This window comes from Heptranchias perlo, chromosome 4, assembly GCF_035084215.1.
Source record: "Heptranchias perlo isolate sHepPer1 chromosome 4, sHepPer1.hap1, whole genome shotgun sequence".
Classification (NCBI taxonomy): Eukaryota; Metazoa; Chordata; class Chondrichthyes; order Hexanchiformes; family Hexanchidae; genus Heptranchias; species Heptranchias perlo.
Window position 1 is genome coordinate 119,250,674 of NC_090328.1, and position 24,024 is coordinate 119,274,697.

A 24,024-nucleotide genomic window follows, 5' to 3' on the forward strand; every position below is an offset into this window, starting at 1 on the left:
ACTTCATTGGATGAAAAGCGCCTTCAGACGCCCTGAGGTCGCGAAAGGTGTTTTAACACGTCAAGGACTCAGGATATTTTTGCAGCTCTGTCAAAATTATTCCCGCCACTGTCAGCTAATTCTAAGTAGGGTAGGTCGGTGCCCATTAATATTTGGAAGCGAGGAGTTTAAACCTTTGACCTCTAAGAATGAATAAATAGCACAAAAAACACAAACACATAATTCAATAGCTGCAGAAGACTTTAAATTAGATTTTGTGTCAACATTTTAATACTGTGTACTAAAATATAGAGCTTGCTATTTAATGAGCCTCACCAGTGACAAGCATTCAATTGTGTTGGAAAACAAAGTTATCACCCCCAGCAAGATTGGTAATCTAACATTCCCGACTTAAAATAAATCTATACACATCATCAATCAGGCGACAGGTGGAACGCCACACAAAGGCTATTAGGTCCATGGCGAGAACCCATTTCAAACTCAAGTCAAGGCAACAGTGAGCAAACCTGCTTAAAGTTGTCACTTAAATCTCTTTGAAGCGAATGTTGTTATTTGAAAATTGGAAGCTTGCAATTGCTGAAGGGTGATGACAACTCTTTTTGGAAATTTTTGCAAAAAGGCTATTGTTGTTCCTAATCCATCGCTGCCTAAAAAAGAGAGATTCACTTTCTCTTGTCACAGAAGGCTCACACACCACCAGATGGCTGGATAGGATAGGGAACATCTGTTCACGTCCATCATTGCCCGTTCTAGTCTTTTGAAAATTCCTATTTATACTTAGACCCACCAGGGCCTCCTTTGGGATCTGTGAGAGAGTCCTGAGAAGTTAACATCTACAAACCTTGGGTTTTTTAACCACAGAATACAGAGGAATACCGGCCTGTTTGGCTGAAAATCTTCGACCAGCACTCATCATGACCTTTTCCTCAGTCGACACCCCACTCCTGGTGATCCTCCTTCTGACAACCGAGAGCTGGGTTGACGGGACACTTTCCAAAGGTTTGCTTCAATCATCGAGTTGTTTCGGGTTAACAAATTGTTTTATATGTGGAGCGGATTTCCACGTACTGTTTGTTGACTAAGCCTTTTTGAACCACCAGAAGTAATACTTTAACCACTGGTGATCAACGAGTTTAATTTCTACGAGACAAAATACAATGGTCATTTATAATATCCCAAGGCCCCCCCCCCCAACAAGCAAGATAATCTGCGAAGTAATAGATCGTTACGGTCATATTTACTGTTCAAACTTGGCTTTGATAGAAGATTGCTGACATTCATTTATTACCGCAGTGTATATGAATTAGTTATGTAATGGGGTATCAGGTTGTTTGGGAATTAACAATGATTAGCAATCCATATCATTTTGATCAATTAATCAATCAAAATTAATGGAACTAGTTATATTCGTTTTGGTTAAGCACTAGTTTGATCTGGAAATGCCAACAGGCAGGTATCAAAAGAAGTGTTCATGGAATTATTTTTTTTTAAAAAAGAAGCTCCTTGTTTACAGTTGCTGTCTTGGGTGCTTGATTTGAAGTAGTCCCTTCAGTTATCACTGAGCTGTTCCAAGGGCAGTGAGGATGGGCTATAAAGGTACCAGGTGGAGTCCTTGGCCTCAATATTAACACCCCGCCCCCACCCACGTCGGGCTGGAGACTGCTCCCCCTTTCCCCCCCAACCCCATGCCCCTCGAGAAAGCTTTCAGCCTCCCCCAGCCCCGATTACCGGCCTCTCCCCTTCCCCCTGCCATCTAGATTTCCGTGGACCGTCTCCTGCCACTAGTGTTACCTCCTGCCCTCTGGCCAGGCAGTCCGTCGGGCCTGCTGCCAGAGCTACAAGATGTTAACGAGGCCCTGCCCTTAAGTTCGGCGGGGCCTCCGCATCCCCGACCTTGCCTGCTTCTTCAGCCACCTGGAACCTTGGTGAATGGCGGGACCAACAGTGTATCTCCTTAGCCAGCGAGATTTGAGGATTGAGAAAGAAACAGGCAATTAATATGCAAATCCAGCAAGTTCTTAAAAATAACGGGGAGGTTGAGGGCGAGATGTCGTTTGTGTGAAGCAAACAGTCGGAGCGACGGAAATCGACCAGCAAGTTCTTGAGATTCGAAACTCACAGCGTATCTCTTCATCCCCTGAACTTGCTGGCTGATTTTTGCATTAATAACGGCGTGCGTCGTTAACACGCCATTATATTTCCAGCAAGATCTTGCTCAATGAAGTAGTCCGTGCACGCATGCAGCAAGACCTGGACAACATCCAGACTTGGGCTGAAAAGTGACAAGTAACATTCATGCCGGACAAGTGCCAGGCAATGACCATCTCCAACAAGAGAGAATCTAACCACCTCCCCATGACATTCAACGACATTACCATCGGCGAATCCCCCACCATTAACATCCTGGGGGTCAGCATTGACCAGAGACTCAACTGGACCAGCCACATAAATGCCATGATTACTAGAGTAGGTCAGAGGTTGGGTATTCTGTGGCGAGTGACTCACCTCCTGACTCCCTAAAGCCTCTCCACCATCTACAAAGTACAAGTCAGGAGTGTGATGGAATACTCTCCACTTGCCTGGATTGGTGCAGCTCCAACAATGCTCAAGAAGCTTGACACCATCCAGGACAAACCTGTCCATTTGATTGGCACCTCATCCACAAGCTTAAATATCCACTCCCTCCACCACTGGTGGACTGTGGCTGCAGTGTGTACCGATGCACTGCAGCAACTCGCCAAAGCTTCTTCGACAGCACCTCCCAAACCTGTGACCTCCACCACCTAGAAGGACACAAAGCACTTTTTCACACAAAGGGTAGTAGAAATCTGGAACTCTCTCCTCCAAAAGGCTGTGGTCGCTGGGGAGCAAATGGAGTTATCAAAACTGAGATTGATAGATTTTTGTTAGGTAAGGGTTAAAAGGAATGTAGAGCAAAGGTGAGAAAATGGTGTTGAGGTACAGATCAGCCACGATGTAATTGAATGGCAGAATAGGCCCGAGGGGCTGAATGGTCTACTCTTGTTCCTAAGTTCCTATGTTACTATGACAAAGGCAGCAGGTGCGTGGGAACACCATCAGTTCCAAGTTCCCCTCCAAGTCACATACCATCCCGTCTTGGACATATAATGGCTGTTATTTCATCGTTGCTGGCTCAAAATCCTGGAACTCCCTGCCTAACAGCATTGTGGATGCACCTTCACCTCACGGACTACAGCGGTTCAAGAAGGCGGCTCACCACCACCTTCTCAAGGGGCAACTAGAGATGGGAATAAATGCCGGCCTTTCCAACGACACCCACATCCCGAGAATAAACATAAAGAAAAGGTATCCTCAGACGCTACTTTCATTAAGTAGTCAGATATGAAAAAGCGAAGCACGCGTGAATCAAATGGAACAAAACTGTTACCATTGTGGGGGCAAAGAAAACCTCTCTCATTTGCTGAAAATTTAAGGATATAAAGGGCGGTAATTTTAATCCAATCAAGCGGGCGGGAATCCCATGGGAGCAGGTGGTACGCTGGTTTTACACTTTGTCTAATACTGCTCTGAGTTGACTTCAATGGAGAGTAAAAATCGGGCAAGGTTTAAAATAGCATTGTACCCAATCCTGTCAGTTTCCCGACAGGTGGGTTAGGTTAAAATTGCCCCCATTTAAGAGTCACACATGCTCAAAAGTTGGATGTATTTGCAGAAACTTTAAAAATTATCCATTTGGAACTCAAACTGCAGTGGATGGCACAGATTTCGGTGCCCAGCAGATGAAAATTTTCTGAAAGTATATACAGTATATATGGTCAGTGGTGGGAGGTGTGAGGGAGGGTCGAAGGGAGGGTATTAACATAGAGCGACGTGGAATACTGGTGGAGATGCCGATACACACAAGGACAACTGTACCTATTTTGCCTGAGTCCATTTATAGACATTGTTTATCGTAAGTGTCATTAGAAGATACCAGCAGTATGTTAGGAGCTGCAATTCCCTCTTTTTGGCAGTATTGTACCAGGGTACGACACTGTCGGAGCCACGACCCATTTCACTGGGTTGGGGGGGTCGTTTAGCATGTAGGGCAGGATCCCCACCACTAGAGGGAGCCTGCCGCTGCTGACGATGGAAAGAAGTAAAAAAGAAAGACTTGCATTTCTCTAGCACCTTTCACAACCTCAGGACAGCCCAAAGCACTTTACAGCCAATGAAGTATTTTTGAAGTGTAGTCACTGTTGTAATGTCGGGAAACATGGCAGCCAATTTGCACACAGCAAAGTCCCACAAACAGCAATGTGATAATGACCAGATAATCTGTTTTAGTGATGTTGGTTGAGGGATAAATATTGGCCCAGGACACTGGGGAGAACTCCCCTGCTCTTCAGATAGTGTCGTGGGATCGTTTACATCCACCTATGAGGGCAGACAGGGCCTCAGTTTAACATCTCATTCGAAAGACAGCACCTCCAACGGTGCAGCACTCCATCAGGACTGCACTGGGAGTGTCAGCCTGGATTATGTGCTCAAGCCTCTGGAGTGGGACTATGAACCCACGATCTCTTGACCCAGAGGCTAGAGTGCTACCCACTGAGCCATGACTGACAACCAGTGATGCTCCAGCTGGACCTCTGATGAGGTCCAGAACAGGCAGCCGGGGATTTAAAGAGGCAGATAGCCCTTGGAGACGCAAAAGGGAAACTCGCCTTATGCCTCAGCAGAGATCAGAGCCTAAAAAGGTAAGTCCAATGGGGCCTAAATGGAGGGAGAGGTCTCTACTAGGCCCTTTTCCTCCATCTGAGCACATCGGGACCAATATCATCACCATCCTGGGTCTACCACCACCTTCCGCTAGGCGGTCCCAGGGAGTGGCGGTGAGGGGTGGGGGGCGAACAGCAAGAAAGTCTGCCGGGACCCCAGGGCCCACCTCCCCACCGGCAATGTCCTGTGGCAGGCAGGGAAGTGCCAACCAGCTTCTGATCTGCTCTCCTCAGTGCAAATACTAGTTTCCCGCGAGTACAAGTCACATCTTCCCCCTTAAGACCAGGGAAATTCAAGGGTCGGGCCTGTGTGTGCTTCCTTCAGTGTCAGCTCCAAACTGATTCCTATCCACTTTGGTCCCAACATGTATCCACTTCAACGCCATAGCTCCCATCACTTCAGCCCCCTTGCTCTCCATTCATCACCTCTTCATCAGGTCAGAGACTCAGTGGAAGCACTCTCGATAGGTAGACTGTCCACTGAGATCTCCGTGGGGGGGGGGGGGGTTTCCCTCTAGTCTGCACCCTCCACCCATCCCAAACACCCCACCCCCAGTAAAAATCGAGGCCCGAGTATTAATATTAAGGACTCCCATGTCAGATATAAGCATGGTTTAGGTGCGAGCTCCCTCCCAACAACTTATCTAAACTCTGACCTAAGGAGAGCACCTCCTGATTTGTGTTCCTCTTTCCATATTTGTGTCAGCTTGTCTCAGTATGCCTCATTTCTACCTCAGAAGGGGGTGGGTTCAAATTTTACTCCAGGACTTGAGCACACAATGTGGACCGATAATCTTGTGCGGTACTGGGGGAGTACTACACTGTTGGAGGCGCTGTCCTTCCGATGAAATATTAAACCAAGATCAGATAGATACCCATCTGTCTATTCATGTGAATGTTAAAGATCCCATGGATCTATCTTGTAAAAGAGCAACGACCCGTGTCCTAGCCAAAACTCCTTTCTCAGCCAACAATATAGATTGTTCTTTGAATCTCGCCCCTCCCTACCTCTGTCACCTCCTACAGCCCTAAAACCCTCCGAGATCTCTGCGCACCTCCAATTCTGGCCTCTTGCGCATCCCCGATTTTAATTGCTCCACCGTTGGCGGCCATGCCTTCAGCTCTGGAATTCCCTCCCTAAACCTCTCTAACTCTCTTTCCTCTAAGACGCTGCTTAAAACCTACCTCTATGACCAAGCTTTTGGTCACCTGACCTAATAACTCATGTGGCTTGGTGTCAAATTTTGTTTGATAACGCTCCTGTGAAGCGCCTTGGGATGTTTTACTATGTTAAAGGCGCTATATAAATGCAAGTTGTTGTTGAAAGGGCAAGTAGTGTGGTGGAGTCTAATGTTGTGTTCACACTGTTCCAGCATACCCCTCCTTCATTGTCATGACTACTTAGGAACATGGGAACAGGAGTAGGCCACTGATCTCCTTGAGCCTCTTCCGCCATTGAATTAGATCATGGCTGATCTGTATCTTAACTCCATTTGGTTCTGTAACCCTTAATATCTTTGCCTAACAAAAATCTATCAATCTCAGTTTTGAAATTTTCAATTGACCCCCAGCCTCAACAGCTATTTGGGGGAAGAGAGTTCCAGATTTCTACTCCCCTTTGTGTGAAGAAGTTTTTCCTGACATCACTCCAGAACGGCCTAGCTCTAATTTTAAGGTTATAGCTAACTTAAGTAAGATGGTGGAAAATATGAAGAATTGTTGGTACTGGGCTTTGCTCTAGTGAAGTGTTAATGTTACAGGGCAAATAGGGCAAAATGTTGACCCCAAATTTACATCGGCCACAATCCCAGCAGTTACGCAGGAATCATACCTGATCGTGCCCTCTAGTGCTGACCTCACCAGTGGTCAATGGGAGGGCAACTCATCTACATGGGGCTAATGGGCACTTGTACCCACTATGGGTGCATCTCGGGTACCCACAGGCCAGAAACGCCAACTTCTCCTGTCATCTGAAGGAGAGCCTGTTCCTCCCCGCCCACCCCTTTGTCTTGCCCTGCATCCCCCCCCCCCCCCCCGCCCCCATCTCCAGTGGGGCTCACTCCCACCTTCTGGAGGCTGCTACATCTCATCTCACTGCATGTACCAGCCTCCAACATGATCCCGGCTCCCACTGAGACCAGGGGAGCAGGAACTTCTAAAGTAGTGAATCCCCCCCCCCCACCCTCCCTCCCACCAACACAGAGGACCATGTTCGGGGCAGATAGAGGTTCCAGCTCAGGAAAAACTACCTGGAAACTCCCAGTGATGACCAGGATGTGGTATATCCAGATCTTGGTGCTTTTCCTAGAGCCTTTGATGCATTCCCAATATGGAAGTGCGCCGGAAAGCCCACACAAATTCAGGGCAGTTATTATCCCTGTACAATATAAAAGAAAGAAAGAACTTTGCCTTACATACAGCACCTTTCACGAGCTCAGAACGTCCCAATGCCCTTTACAGCCAATGAAGTACTTTTGAAGTGTAGTCATTGTTGTAATGTAGGGAAATATAAACAGCAGGCTATATAAAACAATAAAAATATAATTTTGAAGCTACGGTGCTGGAAGGTGGGATTAGAATGGGCACCTGGTTGTTCTTCGAGCCGGCGCGGACACGATGGGCTGAATGGCCCCCTTCTCTGCTGTATTTTTTCTATGGTTCTATGAAGAATATTGGCACTCAATTTCTGGCCTGGTAGAACCATCGAAGGTTACAGCACAGAAGGAGGCCATTCAGCCCATCATGTCTATGGGCCATAAACTAATCCCACTGCCTCATGCTCTCCCCATAGACCTGTATCTTTCTCTATCTCAAATATTCATCCAATTCTCCCTTAAAAGCAGTTAGTTCCAATAGGTAAGTATTGAAAATCATCATTCAGATTAGTTTTCAGCATCTTGTCTCATCAGTATTACCAGAATGATATCATAGCATCAAGAGAAAGGCAAACATTGATTTCGATGTGGTGTTGATGTCCATGTGGTTTCCATTGGCAGCATGGGAATAGCGTATCATACTGAAAGGCACTGAAATTATGTTATAGCTCAGTACAGAGCTCTGGTTAGACCCTATCTGGAGCACTGCATTCAATTCTGGGCACCGCACCTCAGGAAGGATATATTGGCCTTGGAGGGGGTGCAGCGCAGATTCACCGGAATGATACGGAGCTAAAAGGGTTAAATTATGAGGACAGGTTGCATAGACTACGCTTGTATTCCCTTGAATATAGAAATATTAAGGGGCAATCTAATTGAGGTGTTTAAAAGGATCAAAGGAATTGACAGGATAGAAAGAGAGAAACTATTTCCTCTGGTGGGGGAGTCCAGAACAAGGGGGCATAACCTTAAAATTAGAGCTAGGCCATTTAGGGGTGATGTCAGGAAGCACTTCTTCACACAAAGGGCGGTGGAAATCTGGAACTCTCTCCCCCAAAAAGCTGTTGAGGCTGGGGATCTATTGAAACCTTCAAAACTGAGATTGATAGATTTTTGTTAGGTACAGGTATTAATGGTTATGGAACCAAGGCGGGTAGATGGAGTAAAGATTCAGATCAGCCATGATCTAATTGAATGGCGGAACAGGCTTAAGGGGCTGAATGGCCACCTCCTGTTCCTGTGAGATAAGATGCAAATGAGCACATGCAGGATTAGTGTTAGATAGTGGCATTATTGTTAGTTAGCAGCAGTGGTGTAGCTTTGGTTCACATCTCTATCTGTGCCCCCTGCAAACACGCAGAATGATACTGCAATTTTTGAATACCCTGTTCATTCCATCAGTGAAGGAGACAGTATGAGTGATGATTGGAGGGGTAGAAAGGAAAGCAAATTGGATACACTTGAACAAATGTGATTTAACACAAAATGGCAAAAATTCCATTTACAAGGCACAGAACTTTGTATGTGAAATAAGTAGGGTGTTTAAGATCAAATAAGTTTTTCCAGGGAATGGGGAAGTTGAGTTACATACGTTCTTCATATCAGCTTTCATGAGCAAAGAGTGTGAATAAATTCCACATCCATTCAAAGTGGCTCAGGAACCAATAACATGTAGAGGTTACTAGAACATAGCATAGATGCATTTAAGGGGAAGTTAGATAAACTCATGAGGGAGAAAGGAATAGAAGGATATGCTGATAGGGTGAGATAAAGAGGGGTGGGAGGAGGCTCGTGCGGAGCATGGACAGTTTTTAAAAATTCGTTCATGGGATGTGGGCGTCGCTGGCGAGGCCGGCATTTATTGCCCTTCCCTAATTGCCCTTGAGAAGGTGGTGGTGAGCCGCCTTCTTGAACTGCTGCAGTCCGTGTGGTGAAGGTTCTCCCACAGTGCTGTTAGGAAGGGAGTTCCAGGATTTTGACCCAGCGACAATGAAGCAACGGTGATATATTTCCAAGTCGGGATGGTGTATGACTTGGAGGGGAACGTGCAGGTGGTGTTGTTCCCGTGTGCCTGCTGCTCTTGTCCTTCTAGGGGGTAGAGGTCGTGGGTTTGGGAGGTGCTGTTTGAAGAAGCCTTGGCGAGTTGCTGCAGTGCATCCTGTGGATGGTGCACACTGCAGCATGGACAGTTGGGTCGAATGGCCTATTTCTATGCTGTATATTCAGTGTAATTCTATGTAACACAAGCTGGGAAAAAACCCAAAGCATTACATCCTGGAAATTACGGTGGGCATTGCTATTGTACAAACATTTAACACACATTCTGGAATTTTCAAAGAAACGAGCAAGAAGATATTTTCGAGGGTTATGTCTGTGGACTGGAGGACAGGGAATGTTATCCTGATTTTTTTTTAAAAAGTGAGACATGAACCAGAATCTGTGTAGATGGGAGCAGGAAGTTACAAAGGGCCACAGACAGATTAAGTCAGTGAGCAAAACTGTAGGCAGATGGTGTTCAATGTGGGGAAGTGTGAGGTCATCCACTTTGGATCCAAGAAAAACAAATCGGAATATTTTCTTAATGGCAAGAGTCTAGGAACGGTGGAGGAGCAAAGGGGATTAGGGTGTCCAGGTACACCAATCACTAAAGTCTAGTGCACAGGTACACAAAGTCATCAAAAAGGCCAATGTTCCATGTTCTGCAGCTCCCCCATTGAAGTTACAGTGAATGAGCAGAATAATCCCTGTAGAAGATCACCCCTATTCTGTGGGACTGTTCTATCATACGAACATACGAATTAAGAGCAGAAGCAGGCCATTCGGCCTTTCAAGCCTGCTCTGCCATTTGATAAGATCAGGCTGACCTGATTGTGACCTCAACCCTACTTTCCCATCTACCTACTATAACCTTTGTTAATCAGTAATCTATCTAACTCAGCCTTAAAAATATTCAATGACCCTGCCTCCACCGCTCTCTGGAGAAGGGAGTTCCACAGACTCACGACCCTCTGAGAGAAAAAATTTCTCCTCATCAGTAACCCACGAGTATAGAACAGATTTACTAGAATGGTACCAGGGATGAGGGACTTCAGTTATCTGGAGAAGCTGGGATTGTTCTCCTTAAAGCAGAGAAGGTTAAGGGGAGATTTAATAGAGGTGTTCAAAATTATGAAGGGTTTTGATAGTGTAGATAGGGGGAAAATGTTTCTACTGGCAGGAGGGTCGGTAACCAGAAGACACAGATTTAAGATAATTGGCAAAAACGCCAGGGGGAGATGAGAATTTTTTTTACTCAGCGAGTTGTTATGATCTGGAATGCACTGCCTGAAAGGACGGTGGAAGCAGATTCAATAGTAACGTTCAAAAGGGAATTGGATAAATACTTGAAAAGGAGAAATTTGCAGGGCTATGGTGAAAGAGTAGGGGAGCGGGACTTAATTGGATAGCTCTTTCAAAGAGCCGGCACAGGTACGATGGGTCAAATGGCCTCCTTTTCTGCTGTATGATTCTATGAGTGGCCACTCTTCATATGTGATCCTGACAGTAAGTGTTGGGCAGGCTATTTGACTACGAGGGGACAATAGGCAGGTCCTCATGCACTACATCCACACATGTGTGCATTCAGCCAGGTGTCACTAGATAGTGAACAGTTGTGGAAATTTTTGCTGATTTTTCCCATTTCGAGCTCAAAGATGCTGAAGCCAAACATGGAGGGAGTGAGGAGGGGGGTCTTCTTTTCATTTGGAGCGTACATTGGAGGGGCAGTGAGTTCTAATCGCCCAATGTAGTCGTCTGGAGGCCCGAGCCATTTTCGGGGTCAGGCCTCATGAACATGTAAGCACCTTGGGATGTTTTACTACGTTACAGGCACTATATAAATACAAGTTGTTGTAATTAGTGAGCTGTCAGCACTAACTGTGTTCCCTACGGAGAGAAAAGAAACAAAAGATTTGCATTTATATAGCACCTTTCACGACCTCAGGAAGTCCTAAAGCGCTTTACAGCCAATGAAGTACTTTTTGAAGTGTACTCACTGTTGTAATATAGGAAACATGGCAGTCAATTTGCGCACAGCAAGGTCCCTAAAACAGCAATGAGATAATCTGCTTTAGAGATGTTGGTTGAAGGATAAATATTGACCAGGACACCGGGGAGAACTCCCCTGCTCTTCTTCAAAATAGCGTTGGTGAGCTCTATGACGTCCACCTGAGAGGGCAGACGGGGCCTTGGTTTAAGGTCTTGTCCGAAAGACGGCACCTCTAACAGTGCAGCACTCCCTCACTACTGCCCTGGGAGTGACTGCCTAAATTTTGTGCTTAAGTCTCAGAAGTGGGGTTTGAACCCACAACCTTCTGACCCAGATGCAAGAGTCCTACCCACTGAGCCACAGGCAGCTCACCAATTGGGAGGGCAGGAAATCTGGCAGAACAGAACTCTACTTAAAGGTAGCCTGTAGCCTCTTAAAGGGGAGATGCAGTTTTCAATGGCCGTTGGTGAGAAGCGATTTTGTGGAGCAGAAGGCAACAAGAGCAACTGAGGAGTTGCTTATAGAGCAAGTTTGAAGCTGCAAGGAGATCCATCTCCTCTTACCAGAGTGAAATTGCACGAAGGACCCCCATGAAGGAAAAAAAAGTTAATTGCCTGAAGCCCCTGGAGAGTTTAGTGGGAGTGGGGCAATGAAGAGGGTGGGGGGTGGGGGGTGTCCAGGCCGCCTTCCTTGGGGCAGGGGAGGAAAAACGAGGGCGGCACTGGCAGGGATGCAGATGTGCTGGTCGAACTCTGGCCCAATTATCCTATGATTTTCTATCACTTTACCACCCAATTTCAAGTAGTGCAGGGGAAGTAAATCCATCCCCAAACCTTCCTTCTTTACCCAGAGGAGTGGTGAGAATGTGCAACTCACTATCACATGGAGTAGTTGAGGCGAATAGCATAGATGCATCTAAGGAGAAGCTAGATAAACACATGAGGGAGAAAGGAATAGAAGGATATGCTGATAGGGTGAGATGAAGCAGGGGGGGAAGGAGGCTCATGTGGAGCATAAACACCAGCATAGACCAGATGGGCCGAATGGTCTGTTTCTGTGCTGTACATTCTATGTGAAATAATTTTGTAACATCCTCCAGCCCTACAACCCTCTGAGATCTCTGCGCTCCCCTAATTCTGGCCTCTTGCACGACCCCGATTTCTATCGCTCCACCATTGACGGCCGCACTTTCAGTGGCGTAGGCCCTATGCACTGGAATTCCCTCCCTAAACCTCTCTACCTCTCTCTCTCCTCCTTTAAGACGCTTCTTAAAACCTACCTCTTAGACCACCTGCCCTAATATCTCTTTATGTGGCTCGGTGTCAAATATTTGTTTGATAACACTCCTGTGAAGTGCCTTGGGACATTTTACTATGTCAAAGACCCTATATAAATGTGAGGAGGAGTTGTTGTTGTTGTTGTTGTTGTTGTTGTTGTTGTGCCAATCCAGTTCCTTCTGCTCCTAATTTAGCACTAAATTGAAAGTGTCGCTCGGGGAGACCACAAGGTGGCTGATATACAAAATGGAAAAATGTCACAATGGCGCAGACTGCAGTATGTGGTGCTCATATGAGGCTGGGGCTGAGGCACACAGTTGGGACAAAATCCTTGCAGGATTGCTTAATGTTAATGCTGAACACCCAAAATGGAATTGTTTCTTTCCTCAGCTCTGACATCTTGACGAACACAAAAAAAACCCTCAAATTGAAACAGCCCGCCCTATGGGTGTTATACACAATAACAAAGACTTGAAGAGCGCCATACTTCTTGTGATAACAAACTGCTGTCACTTTGCTTTCACAGTTAATGCTTCATCTCGACACCCTTGTTTTGTTATGTCTCACTGACCTATATTGGTTCCCAGTCTGGCAACGCCTCGATTTTAAAATTCTCATCCTTGTTCTCAGATCCCTCCATGGCCTCGTCCCTCCCCATCTCTATACCCCCCTCCAGCCCTACAACCCTCCGAGATCTCTGCGCTCCTCCACCTCTGGCCTCTTGCACATCCCCGATTTCCTTCGCCCCACCATTGGCGGCCGTGCCTTCAATTGCCTAGGCCTCAAACTCTCGAATTCCCTCCTTAAACCTCTCCCCCTCTTTACCTCTCTCTCCTCCTTTAAGACGCTCCTTAAAACCTACCTCTTTGACCAAGCTTTTGATCACCTGTCCCAATATCTCCTTATGTGGCTCGGTGTCAAATTTTGTTTGATAATCACTCCTGTAAAGCGCCTTAGGGACGTTTTACTACATTATGGGCGCTATATAAATGTAAGTTGTCGTTGGTGTCTGATAACATACATCAGCCATTTGTGTTATTCAATGCCTATCAGGAGTTACATACCACAAATTTCACTGCCATAAATTGTCCTGCAGTCTGTAGAACAGAGTCAGAGGTCAGAAGGTCAACCTACTTTATGGTTTCTCCAAGTTCAATATTATGAGTTAAGGTTGGAACTGGATACAGAGTTTATAACAACAGTATTTGCTGTGTATGGTGTTCCGTGATTAGGTTTATTTAAGCCATATTTTACTGAAGGCTTTCTTCGACAAAGGAAAGAAAAATAGTAAGAATGAAGAATCTTGAATCTATAAGTTTGAGATTTGCTGTAGCTTTTGTGAAACGATTATTGCTGTATTTCCTGAATCTGTATCTAATTTCCCAGCTCCTCAGATCACCAGTCCCTTGGAGACAGTGGATGCACTGGTTGAGGAGGAAGCCTCTTTCCTGTGTGCAGTGGATTCATATCCAGCAGCAGAGATTATCTGGACTCGTAATAACATTCCAATAAGGTGAGAACACACCGAAGTTTGAAAGAAGCAGAACTTGGCTTGCGTCACGGGACAAAGTCAGAAATAGGACAAAACGATACAGTATACCAGAACTAATCTCTGGCCAGCAGGATTCTTACCTTCCGTGAGATAGAGTCGTGACCTAATGGTGTTCTGACAAGGGTACTTGTCATGCAATGGCAAGGCTATGATGTTTTTAAAAGCACAATTTTTTTTTTTACACGTTTTCTTCCCCTTTATAGGCCTCTCCGTGTTACTCACCTACTCCCCAGGATAGGGGAATGTTGATGGGCTCCAATTGCACATCAGGGATTCCCTAATAAGAAATGGGAGGCAAGGAATAGGCAAATGAACAAGAACGAAGAAAGTGAGAAGCAAAGAAAAGATGCGAAATAGGAAAAATTAAACAGGGAAAACAAAAGAAAAGGTTTATCAAAGAACAAGTACTATAAGTAAGAAGCATAGCATAAAAGAAAAAAAATTAGAACAGAAAATAATCAGTAGATTAAAGTGCCAATTGTGGCAGTTTAACCTCTGGTGATCAGAGGTCAAAGGTTGTGTTCATGGATGGCTACTTTATATATATATATATGATACATATTTTTTTTCCTCCTCAATTTTCTTTGACCCCCTTTCCCTGGAGTCTACAGTTGTCCTCAGCACCTCTGGCTTATGGACAGGATAAATCAGCCAGGGATCTCACCACTGATCGCTGTCCAGGGAATCCTGCTGGAAAGTGCACAAGTCAGTCACCGGGTGAAAACAGGATCAGGCTTAGCTGTAATGACCCTCATGGGTGAATAGTCTGCTGATATCCACTGGGGTGAGCTACTGCAGGGAGACTGGTGCCCATGAGTCAACACCTCTGGGATAGATGGGAGAAAATTGTGTTACAAAAGTGTGCTTAATCACTTTGGAAGTGCCATTGTCTTTTTGAAGTGCCATATTGTTTTACATTACTTATAAGAACATAAGAAATGGGAGCAGGAGTAGGTCATACGGCCCCTCAAGCCTGCTCCGCCATTTAATAAGATCATAGCTAATCTTTGGTCTCAACTCCACTTTCCCCCCCGATCCCCATATCCCTTGATTCCCCTAGAGTCCAAAAATCTATCAATCTCAGTCTTGAATATACTCAATGACTGAGCATCCACAGACTTCTGGGGTAGAGAATTCTAAAGATTTACAACCCTCTGAGTGAAGAAATTCCTCCTCATCTCAGTCTTAAATGGACGACCCCTTATCCTCAGACTATGTCCCCTAGTTCTAGACTCTCCAGCTGGGGAAACAACCTCTCAGCATCTACCCTGTCAAGCCCCCTCAGAATCTTATATGTTTCAATGAGATCACCTCTCATTTTTCTAAACTCCAGAGAGTACAGGCCCATTCTACTCAATCTCTCCTCATAGGACAACCCTCTCATCCCAGGAATTAATCTAATGAACCTTCATTGCACCGACTCCTTTAAGTGTATAATACACAAAAAAAATCAAAAAGAAATATTTATATTACATCTCTTCAGAAATAATTACCATTTATAATGTAACATGTTAAACAAAACAGTCTGTGTTAGTTAGTTAGGTTGTATTCGTTAGTGAGGTGCAGTGCATGTTCGGTAAGGAATTAAATGTCTGAGAAAGTGCAAAAAAGATTTACAAGAACGATACCGGAACTGAGAGGTTTTAACTATCAGGAAAGATTGAACAGGCTGGGACACTTTTCTCTAGAAAAGAGAAGGCTGAGGGGTGACCTGATAGAGGTCTTTAATATTATGAAAGGGTTTGATAGGGTAAACGTGGAGAAGATGTTTCCACTCATGGGAGACCAAAACTAGGGATCATAAATATAAGATAGTCACTAATAAATCCAATAGGAAATTCAGGAGAAACTCCTTTACCCAGAGAGTGGTTAGAATGTGGAACTTGCTACCACAAGGAGTAGTTGAGGCGAATAGTATAGATGCATTTAAGGGGAAGCTGGATAAACACATGAGGGAGAAAGGAATAGAAGGATATGCTGATGGGGTGAGTTGAAGTATGGAGGGGGGAGGCTTGTGTGGAGCATAAACACAGCATAGACCAGTTGGGCCGAATGGCCTGATTCTGTGCTGAAAATTCTTTGTAACTCTATGTAATATGTAATTCTACAGGCTTTCTTAAGCACTCAATTTTATGCTGCAGGTAGTTTTGTTCATGTATTAACAATTTCGTGAATAAATTGCTTTGGCTTTTCTTGTTATAATTTACAGACCCTTTGACACCCGCTACAGTACAAAAGAAAATGGCCAGATATTAACCATTCTCAGTGTTGAAGATACAGATAACGGGGTCTACTGTTGTACTGCTAACAATGGCGTGGGGAGCTCTGTGCAAAGCTGTGGAGCTCTACAGGTGAAAATGAGTAAGTCTCGCGCTTTTTTGTCGAAATAGAAGTTGATTGAAACCCTGGCCCCGATTTTAACTGAGGAAACCGGATTTTGGTGGAGGCGGGGGGGGGGGGGGGTGTGAGGGTTAATATAAGGCCAGTCACTTACTCCCTCCGATCCCACTACCTTCTAGCCGTGTTCCGATATTAACTTGCTCTTTTGAACAGGCAAGCGGGATTACTATAGGAAGGATCAGGACCCAATCTAGAATTTCAATCTGAGGCCTGAGCGGGGGCAGGTGGTTGGGGGAGGGGGCAGGGGGGTGGGGGAGGGGGCAGGTGGTTGGGGGAGGGGGCAGGGGGTGGGGGAGGGGGCAGGGGGGTGGGGGAGGGGGCAGGTGGTTGGGGGAGGGGGCAGGGGGTGGGGGAGGGGGCAGGGGGGTGGGGGAGGGGGCAGCATCAGCTCCCTCGTCAGGCAAAACCTGAGGGAGCCGGATCTAAATCCCTCCTCCCGATCATGGCAGCAGGCTTTACCCCATCCCCACCCACGATCTCCTGCCTCAAATTCCCGCCCCCGTCCGCCCGCCAGGTAGTCAATGTTTCTATGTGTCGGGGCGAGATTCTGCAGAGTTCGAGTTAAATGAGGCCCTACCGTTAAGGTGAGCAGGGCCTCCACATCCCCGGCCTTGCCTGGGTTCATCGCCCGCTACCAAGCTCTCCCTCACCCTTCCCCACCTCCCCCTGTGAAAATCGAAGCCACTAATTCAGTTCACAATATTAAAATCAAACTTTATTATCGCAAAACTCACAGGGATTGGTTCTTATTGAGAATGAAGCTCCTCTCCTGGTGGCTGGGATTTTTCAGTGAGTACAGGGGAAAACGTTTGCAATAAGAAGTTTTTAAGCATTGGTTTTAAAGTGCACCGTAACAAAGTTTATCTTCATAACGTGAAAAGGGGGCCGGTGTTATTCCCTGTCTCACTTGGGAGGGGAGTGAGGGGGGCTTCAACAGTAGCAGCGGCCTGTTTGGGACCACATTACAAGAAAGAAGAACGAAAGAGAGAACTTGCCTTTCACGATCTCAGGACGTCCCAAAGCGTTTTACAGACAATGAAGTACTTTTTGAAGCGTAGTCAATGTTTTAAGGTAATTTGGGCCCAGCAAGGTCCCACAAACAGCAATGTGATGATGACCAGATAATGTGTTTTTCGGTGATGTTGGTTGAGGGATAAATATTGACCAGGACACCGGGGAGAACTCCCCTGCTCTTCTTCAAAATAGTGACATGGGATCTTTTGCACCCACCTGAGAGGGCAGACAGGGCCTCAGTTTAATGTCTCATCCAAAAGATAGCACCTCCGACAGTGCAGCACTCCCTCAGTACTGCAGTGGGAGTATCAGCCTAGATTTTTGTGTTTAAGTCTCTGGAGTGGGACCTGAACCCACAACCTTCTGACTTAGAGGCGAGAGTGCTACCCACTGAGCCCACAGTAACAGGGCAGATATGGCATACCAGATATAATCTTCCATTTTTCAATAATTTTTTTGACTGGGGAATTTTCTTTCTCGAAGGTCTTTCTGCCCTTTCCCTTTTCTTGGGCGTTCTCTGTGCCCCGCATAATGGGGTAAATTTTATCACACCAATGGGAACTCAGCGGAGGGGGGTGGTGGGGGGGTGAATAGCTGCTTGGGAAACCCGGGAAAAATTTTTATGCGTTGGCTTGAGCGATCGTGACTCAATTGAAGGCCCTTAATTTGACTTCCGGGATTCGCGTCTCTAAACTGTGCAGCGGGCGTACGGCACACACGAATGACTTGCTGGAGTATTTAAAGAGCCATTGTAACCATGGATCTTGAGGGAGAAAGGAGGAATTTGCAGATATGGAGCAGCAAGTGACTAAGGCAGCACCCCACTTTAACGACTCTTCGCTTGAGTTGCTAATGGCCGGTATGAGGAGCAGGAGCTTGTACCCAGCTGACCGGAGGAAGTGACCTGCCTCTGCCACCAAGAAGGCCTGGCTCGAGGTGGCAGAGGAGCTAAGCAGCGGGAGCATGTTGGCAGCGGGTGCAACGCAGGAAGTGCTTTAATGACCTAACCAGGTCAGGACAAGTGAGTACAGTTACTGATTTACCTACATCCTGTAGTGCACATCACCCCCCCCTCACTCTGACTTGCCAAGCCTACTCCATCACATCACACCCTTTTAAGTCTCATTATCAACTTACCTTCACTTTCTGTGCACGTCCTCACCTCCCCATTTGGGAACCCACCACTCCCACTCACCCCAATCCTGATGCAATGTGATCAATCTGTCTGATAGTCACCCTCTGATGCATCTCTTTCATTGTCAGCCTCACTCAAAGCAATGCTTCCATTGGGTGAACACGTCACCTTCACTCACTCACACGTCTATTCTTTCTCCCCTTGTAGGAGAAGAGAACACAAAATGCACGGGAGAGGAGTAGGTCTGGAGGGGGCCCACCACAAATAGTGTCCCTGACGGAGGTGGCGGAGGAGGAGGCCTTGGAACTCAGCCGGATGGCGGAGTGCCTGGCCGTCGAAGATACCGAGACTGGCACCCCACAAAGGTCTGGTGACAGAACTTTAACATAACTCACACACAACACGAATTGATGTTATCAACGATTGACCTGTTGCACACCTCAGTACACTCATTGCAAACTAACTTCTGCGATGATTCTTAATATTGCTTTATGTTCTCTTCCAGGGCCTTCAAGGATTGATGACGAGGCAGGCACCATGGAAGAGGGTGATTCCTCAGAGGTGCTCGATTCCTCAGAGGGCGCACTGTCACATCACATCCAGCCATGCACCAGCGCAGATAATCACACTTCGGTGGGTCCTGTTAGGCAGATAGTTGGGTTGTCACCTGGTGATTCAACACTCACAAGTGAGCACGAGCAGACACTGGTGGCAGGGGCAGCTGTGGAGAGTCCACGTCGGGTGCGCACTCCTCTCCAAGCTCTGCTCAGCTGGACACAAATGCTGAACCCCGGGGGCCATCGTTGAGATTGAGAATGTTAAAGGTACAGCTCCACCTTTGCGAGGTACTGGAAACCGTGCCACAATAGCGGAGAGGATGGAGGAATCCAACTCCAATGCTAGTGGATTGGTGGCACAGATGAGTGCGGGAATGTGTGTGATGGAGAAAATGGCAGCCTCCATTGAGCTTCAAGCATGGCTCACAAATGAGTCCATTCAGGCCATGACAGTGGCCGTGTGGACTCAGGATGCCAACTTTTCTGCTGCTTTAAATAGGCAGACAGATACTTTAGCCGTGGCCTTAGAATGCGTCACAGATGTGCTCCAAGCTGTTGTCCAGCAGAGTGGTAGAAGTGATATGCCCGTGGCCCTGGAGAGGGATGATGGTGAAAGGGGACATGGAAGTGGGGACTCCACTCAAAACGCTCCCACGTCTCATCTGTTGCCACCCCCCCCAACCAGTACCCGCAATGCTGCCTCCTCTCCCGATGGCCGAGTCTGCCCCTGCACAGGTGCAGGTGGAGCAGTCGTTGGCAGGGCCCTCTGGCTCCAAAACCTAGAGGGCATAGACCGAAAGCATCTCAGCAGTCAGGGCAGGGACCAGAGCAACCTGCCACTACCTCTGCTGAAGCCACAGGAGATGCACCATACAGAAGCTGTAGGAAGAGGAAGACAAAGGTTTTGTAATCACCAAAGGTATGCACAAGGGTGTCTGACACACTGTTATGTTTTTCTTAACTGCACATTAATTATTATAATTATCACCACCACTGCCACATCTTGTCCATTCTTGAGTCCTTTTTGTGAAAGCGCCCTTTCATGTGCTTCATCATGAACACCAAGACTTGGGCACATTTACAGTGGGTGTAGGTGTGATTGAAGGCCTGTTTTGTGCAAGCAGAGGGGGCGGTGGGGTAGGGTTGGGCGGTGGTGGGGGGGGGGGGGGGGGTAGGGGGGAGGGCTGGTGGTGGTGGTGGTTGTTCCAGGTGGTCTGAGTAGTTCACCATCTTCAGTTTGCAGATCGCCTTATGCGAACCCGTTAGATATGAGTGATTCCCGGACATCAGGAGTAGCCGTCTGCGCCGCTGCTCTCGCGATGGGTTGCCCAACTTCATCCTCCTCCTCTGCTTCAATGTTGCCATCAGGCGACAATGCTTCATAAGCACATTCGAGCTCCTCCACCTGTAACCCTCTCTGCTGAGCGATGTTGTGCATAACATAACACACGACGATTATTCTGCACACCCTCGCTGGTGAGTACTGAAGGGATCCCTCAGATCGACCCAAACACCTGAAGTGCATCTTCAGCATTCCTATGGCTCGTTCAACAACAGTCACCTCAGTTCTGTCGTTGTATCACTGCTGTGCCTCGCTGGTGGGGGTTCTCACAGGTGCCATGAGCCACGTCCTCAGGGGGTATCCCTCGTCTCCAAGGAGCCAGCCCTTAAGTCTGTCCTGTGCGTGGAAGAGGGCCGGGGTGTTGGACTCACACAAAATGAAGGAATCATGGCAGCTGCCAGGGTATTTGGCACAGACCTGCAGAAACCTCTTCCGGTGGTCGCAAACCAGCTGCGCATTGATGGAATGATATCCCTTTCGATTGATGAACAGTCCTGGCTGATGTGGAGGTCCTCGGATTGCTACGTGTGAGCAATCAATTCAGCCCTGCACCCATGGGAAGCCAACCACAGAGTTGAAACCCACTGCCTCCTCAGTCCGGCTGATGTCGTCGCAGGGGACATTGAGTTGTCGGATGCTCTGGCAAACAAGCCATCCATGACCTGTCATATACACTTACGTGCAGAGGACTGAGAGACCCTAGAGATGTCACTGGTGGCATCCTGGGAGGATCCGGAGGTGAAGAAATTGAGAGCAGTGGTTACTTTGAGTGCGATGGGCAATGCCTGGCCATCAGGCCCAGTCGGGAGCAGCTCTGCATGAAGGAGCCTGCAGATGTCTGTGACCACCTGGTGACTCAATCTGAGCCTTTGTAGACACTGCTCCTCAGAGAGGTCCAAGAAGCTCAGTAGACCCTCTCACGTGGGTAGTGCTGCAACAGATTCGGAGGTGACACCAAGTGGTAATCAGTGTCTCATTTATTAATAGTCAAATCAAACATATAAAGGTATGAAATATTTAGACAACAAAGATCAAAACAATTTGACCCCCTTAGATCTCGGGGCAGAGGTTGTAATTAAGTTGTCGACACAGTCGTTTTCATGTTTTCCGACAGCCGGGCGGACTTCAGACAGCCGGGCGGACTTCAGACAGCCGGGCGGACTTCAGACAGCCGGGCGGACTTCAGACAGCCGGGCGGACTTCAGACAGCCGGGCGGACTTCAGACAGCCGGGCGGACTTCAGACAGCCGGGCGGACTTCAGACAGCCGGGCGGACTTCAGACAGCCGGGCGGACTTCAGACAGCCGGGCGGACTTCAGACAGCCGGGCGGACTTCAGACAGCCGGGCGGACTTCAGACAGCCGGGCGGACTTCAGACAGCCGGGCGGACTTCGTTGATTCCTCTGCCCTAAGCTCAAAAGACGTTGGGTTTTTATGCGCCACCCCTGGGCAGGAAACTCACACCATATATGGAACAACACTCATAACACACTTACAGATTAACAAGTTGTTTTTCAAAGAATTTCAGATGGTCAGTTTATTTTAACATTTACTTATTTAACCACAAGACCCTTTCCAAGGTAGCATTTCAAAGCGGCCAGCTTGTGTGACCGCACTCGTCTAGCTATCTCGTCATGGTCCTGGTCTTATTGCTATCTTTGGATTATAATTCTGCTTTTTTGAGTCATTGTTCCTCTTTTATCAGGTAGCTTCCTTGTCTAGCAAGGAGGGTGACACAGGTCAGTCACTAGTCAAAGGTTAACAGTTTATAAGTCAGCAAAATAAACTGCACACTCAGCAAAATACACAGAGCATGATGGTTAGTAGTATTAAGAAATTTTTATCCATTTCCAATATTCTTACAGTGCCTCCTGCAACCTCGGCCCCTCTGTTGGTCCCCTCTCTGCTCTTCTGCAGGTCCTTGTGGCGCACCTTTGTCTTGTGGACCTGCAACTCCCAGAACTGCACGCCCTGCCCGCCACGGATGGTGATGTGCCCCCTCCTCAGATGTACCGTAGAATGAATCCATTGCGCCACCCCCTCCCATCCTGATGTTGTCAGTTTGAAGGGGTCCAAAATGTAGTTAAATATGTGTGAGCACAGGAATTCTGAGTGTGAACAAAGAAATCTCAGACTAAACACAAAGAACTCGCAGCCAAAGGCTTGTCCGAGGGAACTGATTGCCCTGCTGCAAAAACTCACCTTTTCTTCACACGTGTCAATCACTGGTTTAAAATCGAAATGGGGGTTGGCTGCAACTCGCCTCTGTTTCCATGGCGTGTTTCAGAATTCACGGGAGATACGTTCAGGGGAAGTTAAAATGGTTTGTCTAAGTCAATACACAAAAAGTTAACAGGATTAAGTACTTTAAAGACCTGAATTTGCCCTTTAAATATCAGCCGGCGGGACTTCCGGGTGTCAGAAGCTCGCACGGATCCAAACGCGTCTGGGGCAAACCCGGAAGTTGGCACGTTGGAGCCGGGATGCAGTCCCGCTCCGAAAACGGAGGATTTTTACTGCCCACCCGCCCCCCAACCCACCCGTTCTTTGGGGTTAAAATTTACCCCCATCTCTCCACGAGGGATTAGCAAGCAAGCCTCATCCACCAAGGCAACGCTCGAGCCAGCCACTAGCAGTTAACAGCAGCCCTCGTTTTTTTTTTGCTTCTTGCTCTCACGTTTTGCGACGGTTGAGTTTGGGAATTCAGAATATAGGAGATTACGGGCTTGTTGGAGTTCGGGTGATGCCACTGCTTTGCTGAAATGTAATGAAAAATACAAGTTGAGAAATGACTGTGCGATTTTAGAATATTAACGCCTAATGCATTGTACAACATGCCTATGTGTGCTATTTTATTAGAGGTTTTAACCCACTTATTTTAAACTGGTTAACAGTTCCGTTAAAAAACACACAAAATTGGACAAGTTAAATATTCATAGAATAATTTTGCAAACAGTCCTTTCTAGGCTCTAGCCTTCGATCCTTGGTCTGTGCTGAGCTAGCTGACCTCAGCTATGATGGTTGAATAGGCAGTATAATTGCTTCAGTGCTGTAGGGCTAGGAATGGGAAAAAAGCAACCAGGGGTCCCACTCCTGATTGCTATCCATTAGCTCAGGAAGGAAAGCATAGATGTCTGGCTCTCAGATGAAAACAAGTTGCGAGGTCTCCGCGTTTGAATAAGCTGCCAAAATTCACTGTCTTGGTTTACACAACAACATCTTGCATTTATATAGCGCCTTTAACGTAGTAAAACATAGGAACAGGAGTAGGCCATTCAGCCCCTCGTGCCTGCTCCGCCATTTGATAAGATCATGGCTGATCTGTGATCTAACTCCATATACCTGCCTTTGGCCCATATCCCTTAATACCTTTGGTTGCCAAAAAGCTATCCATCTCACATTTAAATTTAGCAATTGAGCTAGTGTCAATTGCCGTTGCGGAAGAGAGTTCCAAACTTCTACAACCCTTTGTGTGTAGAAATGTTTTCTAATCTCACTCCTGAAAGGTCTGGCTCTAATTTTTAGACTGTGCCCCCTACTCCTAAAATCCCCAAACAGCAGAAATAGTTTCTCTCTATCCACCCTATCTGTTCCCCTTAATAT

General features: G+C 46.9%; 1 protein-coding gene across 1 annotated transcript in view; it reads left to right on the forward strand.

The window, feature by feature from the left end:
- Window positions 1-684: 684 nt before the first annotated feature.
- musk (muscle, skeletal, receptor tyrosine kinase) overlaps window positions 685-24,024 on the forward strand; it is a 144,313-nt gene continuing 120,973 nt past the window's right edge. The window contains exons 1-3 of the mRNA XM_067983572.1: window positions 685-999; window positions 13,808-13,934; window positions 16,183-16,334. Coding sequence (XP_067839673.1) covers window positions 915-999; window positions 13,808-13,934; window positions 16,183-16,334 — 364 coding nt within the window. The 5' untranslated portion in view covers window positions 685-914. The remainder of the gene's footprint in view (window positions 1,000-13,807; window positions 13,935-16,182; window positions 16,335-24,024) is intronic.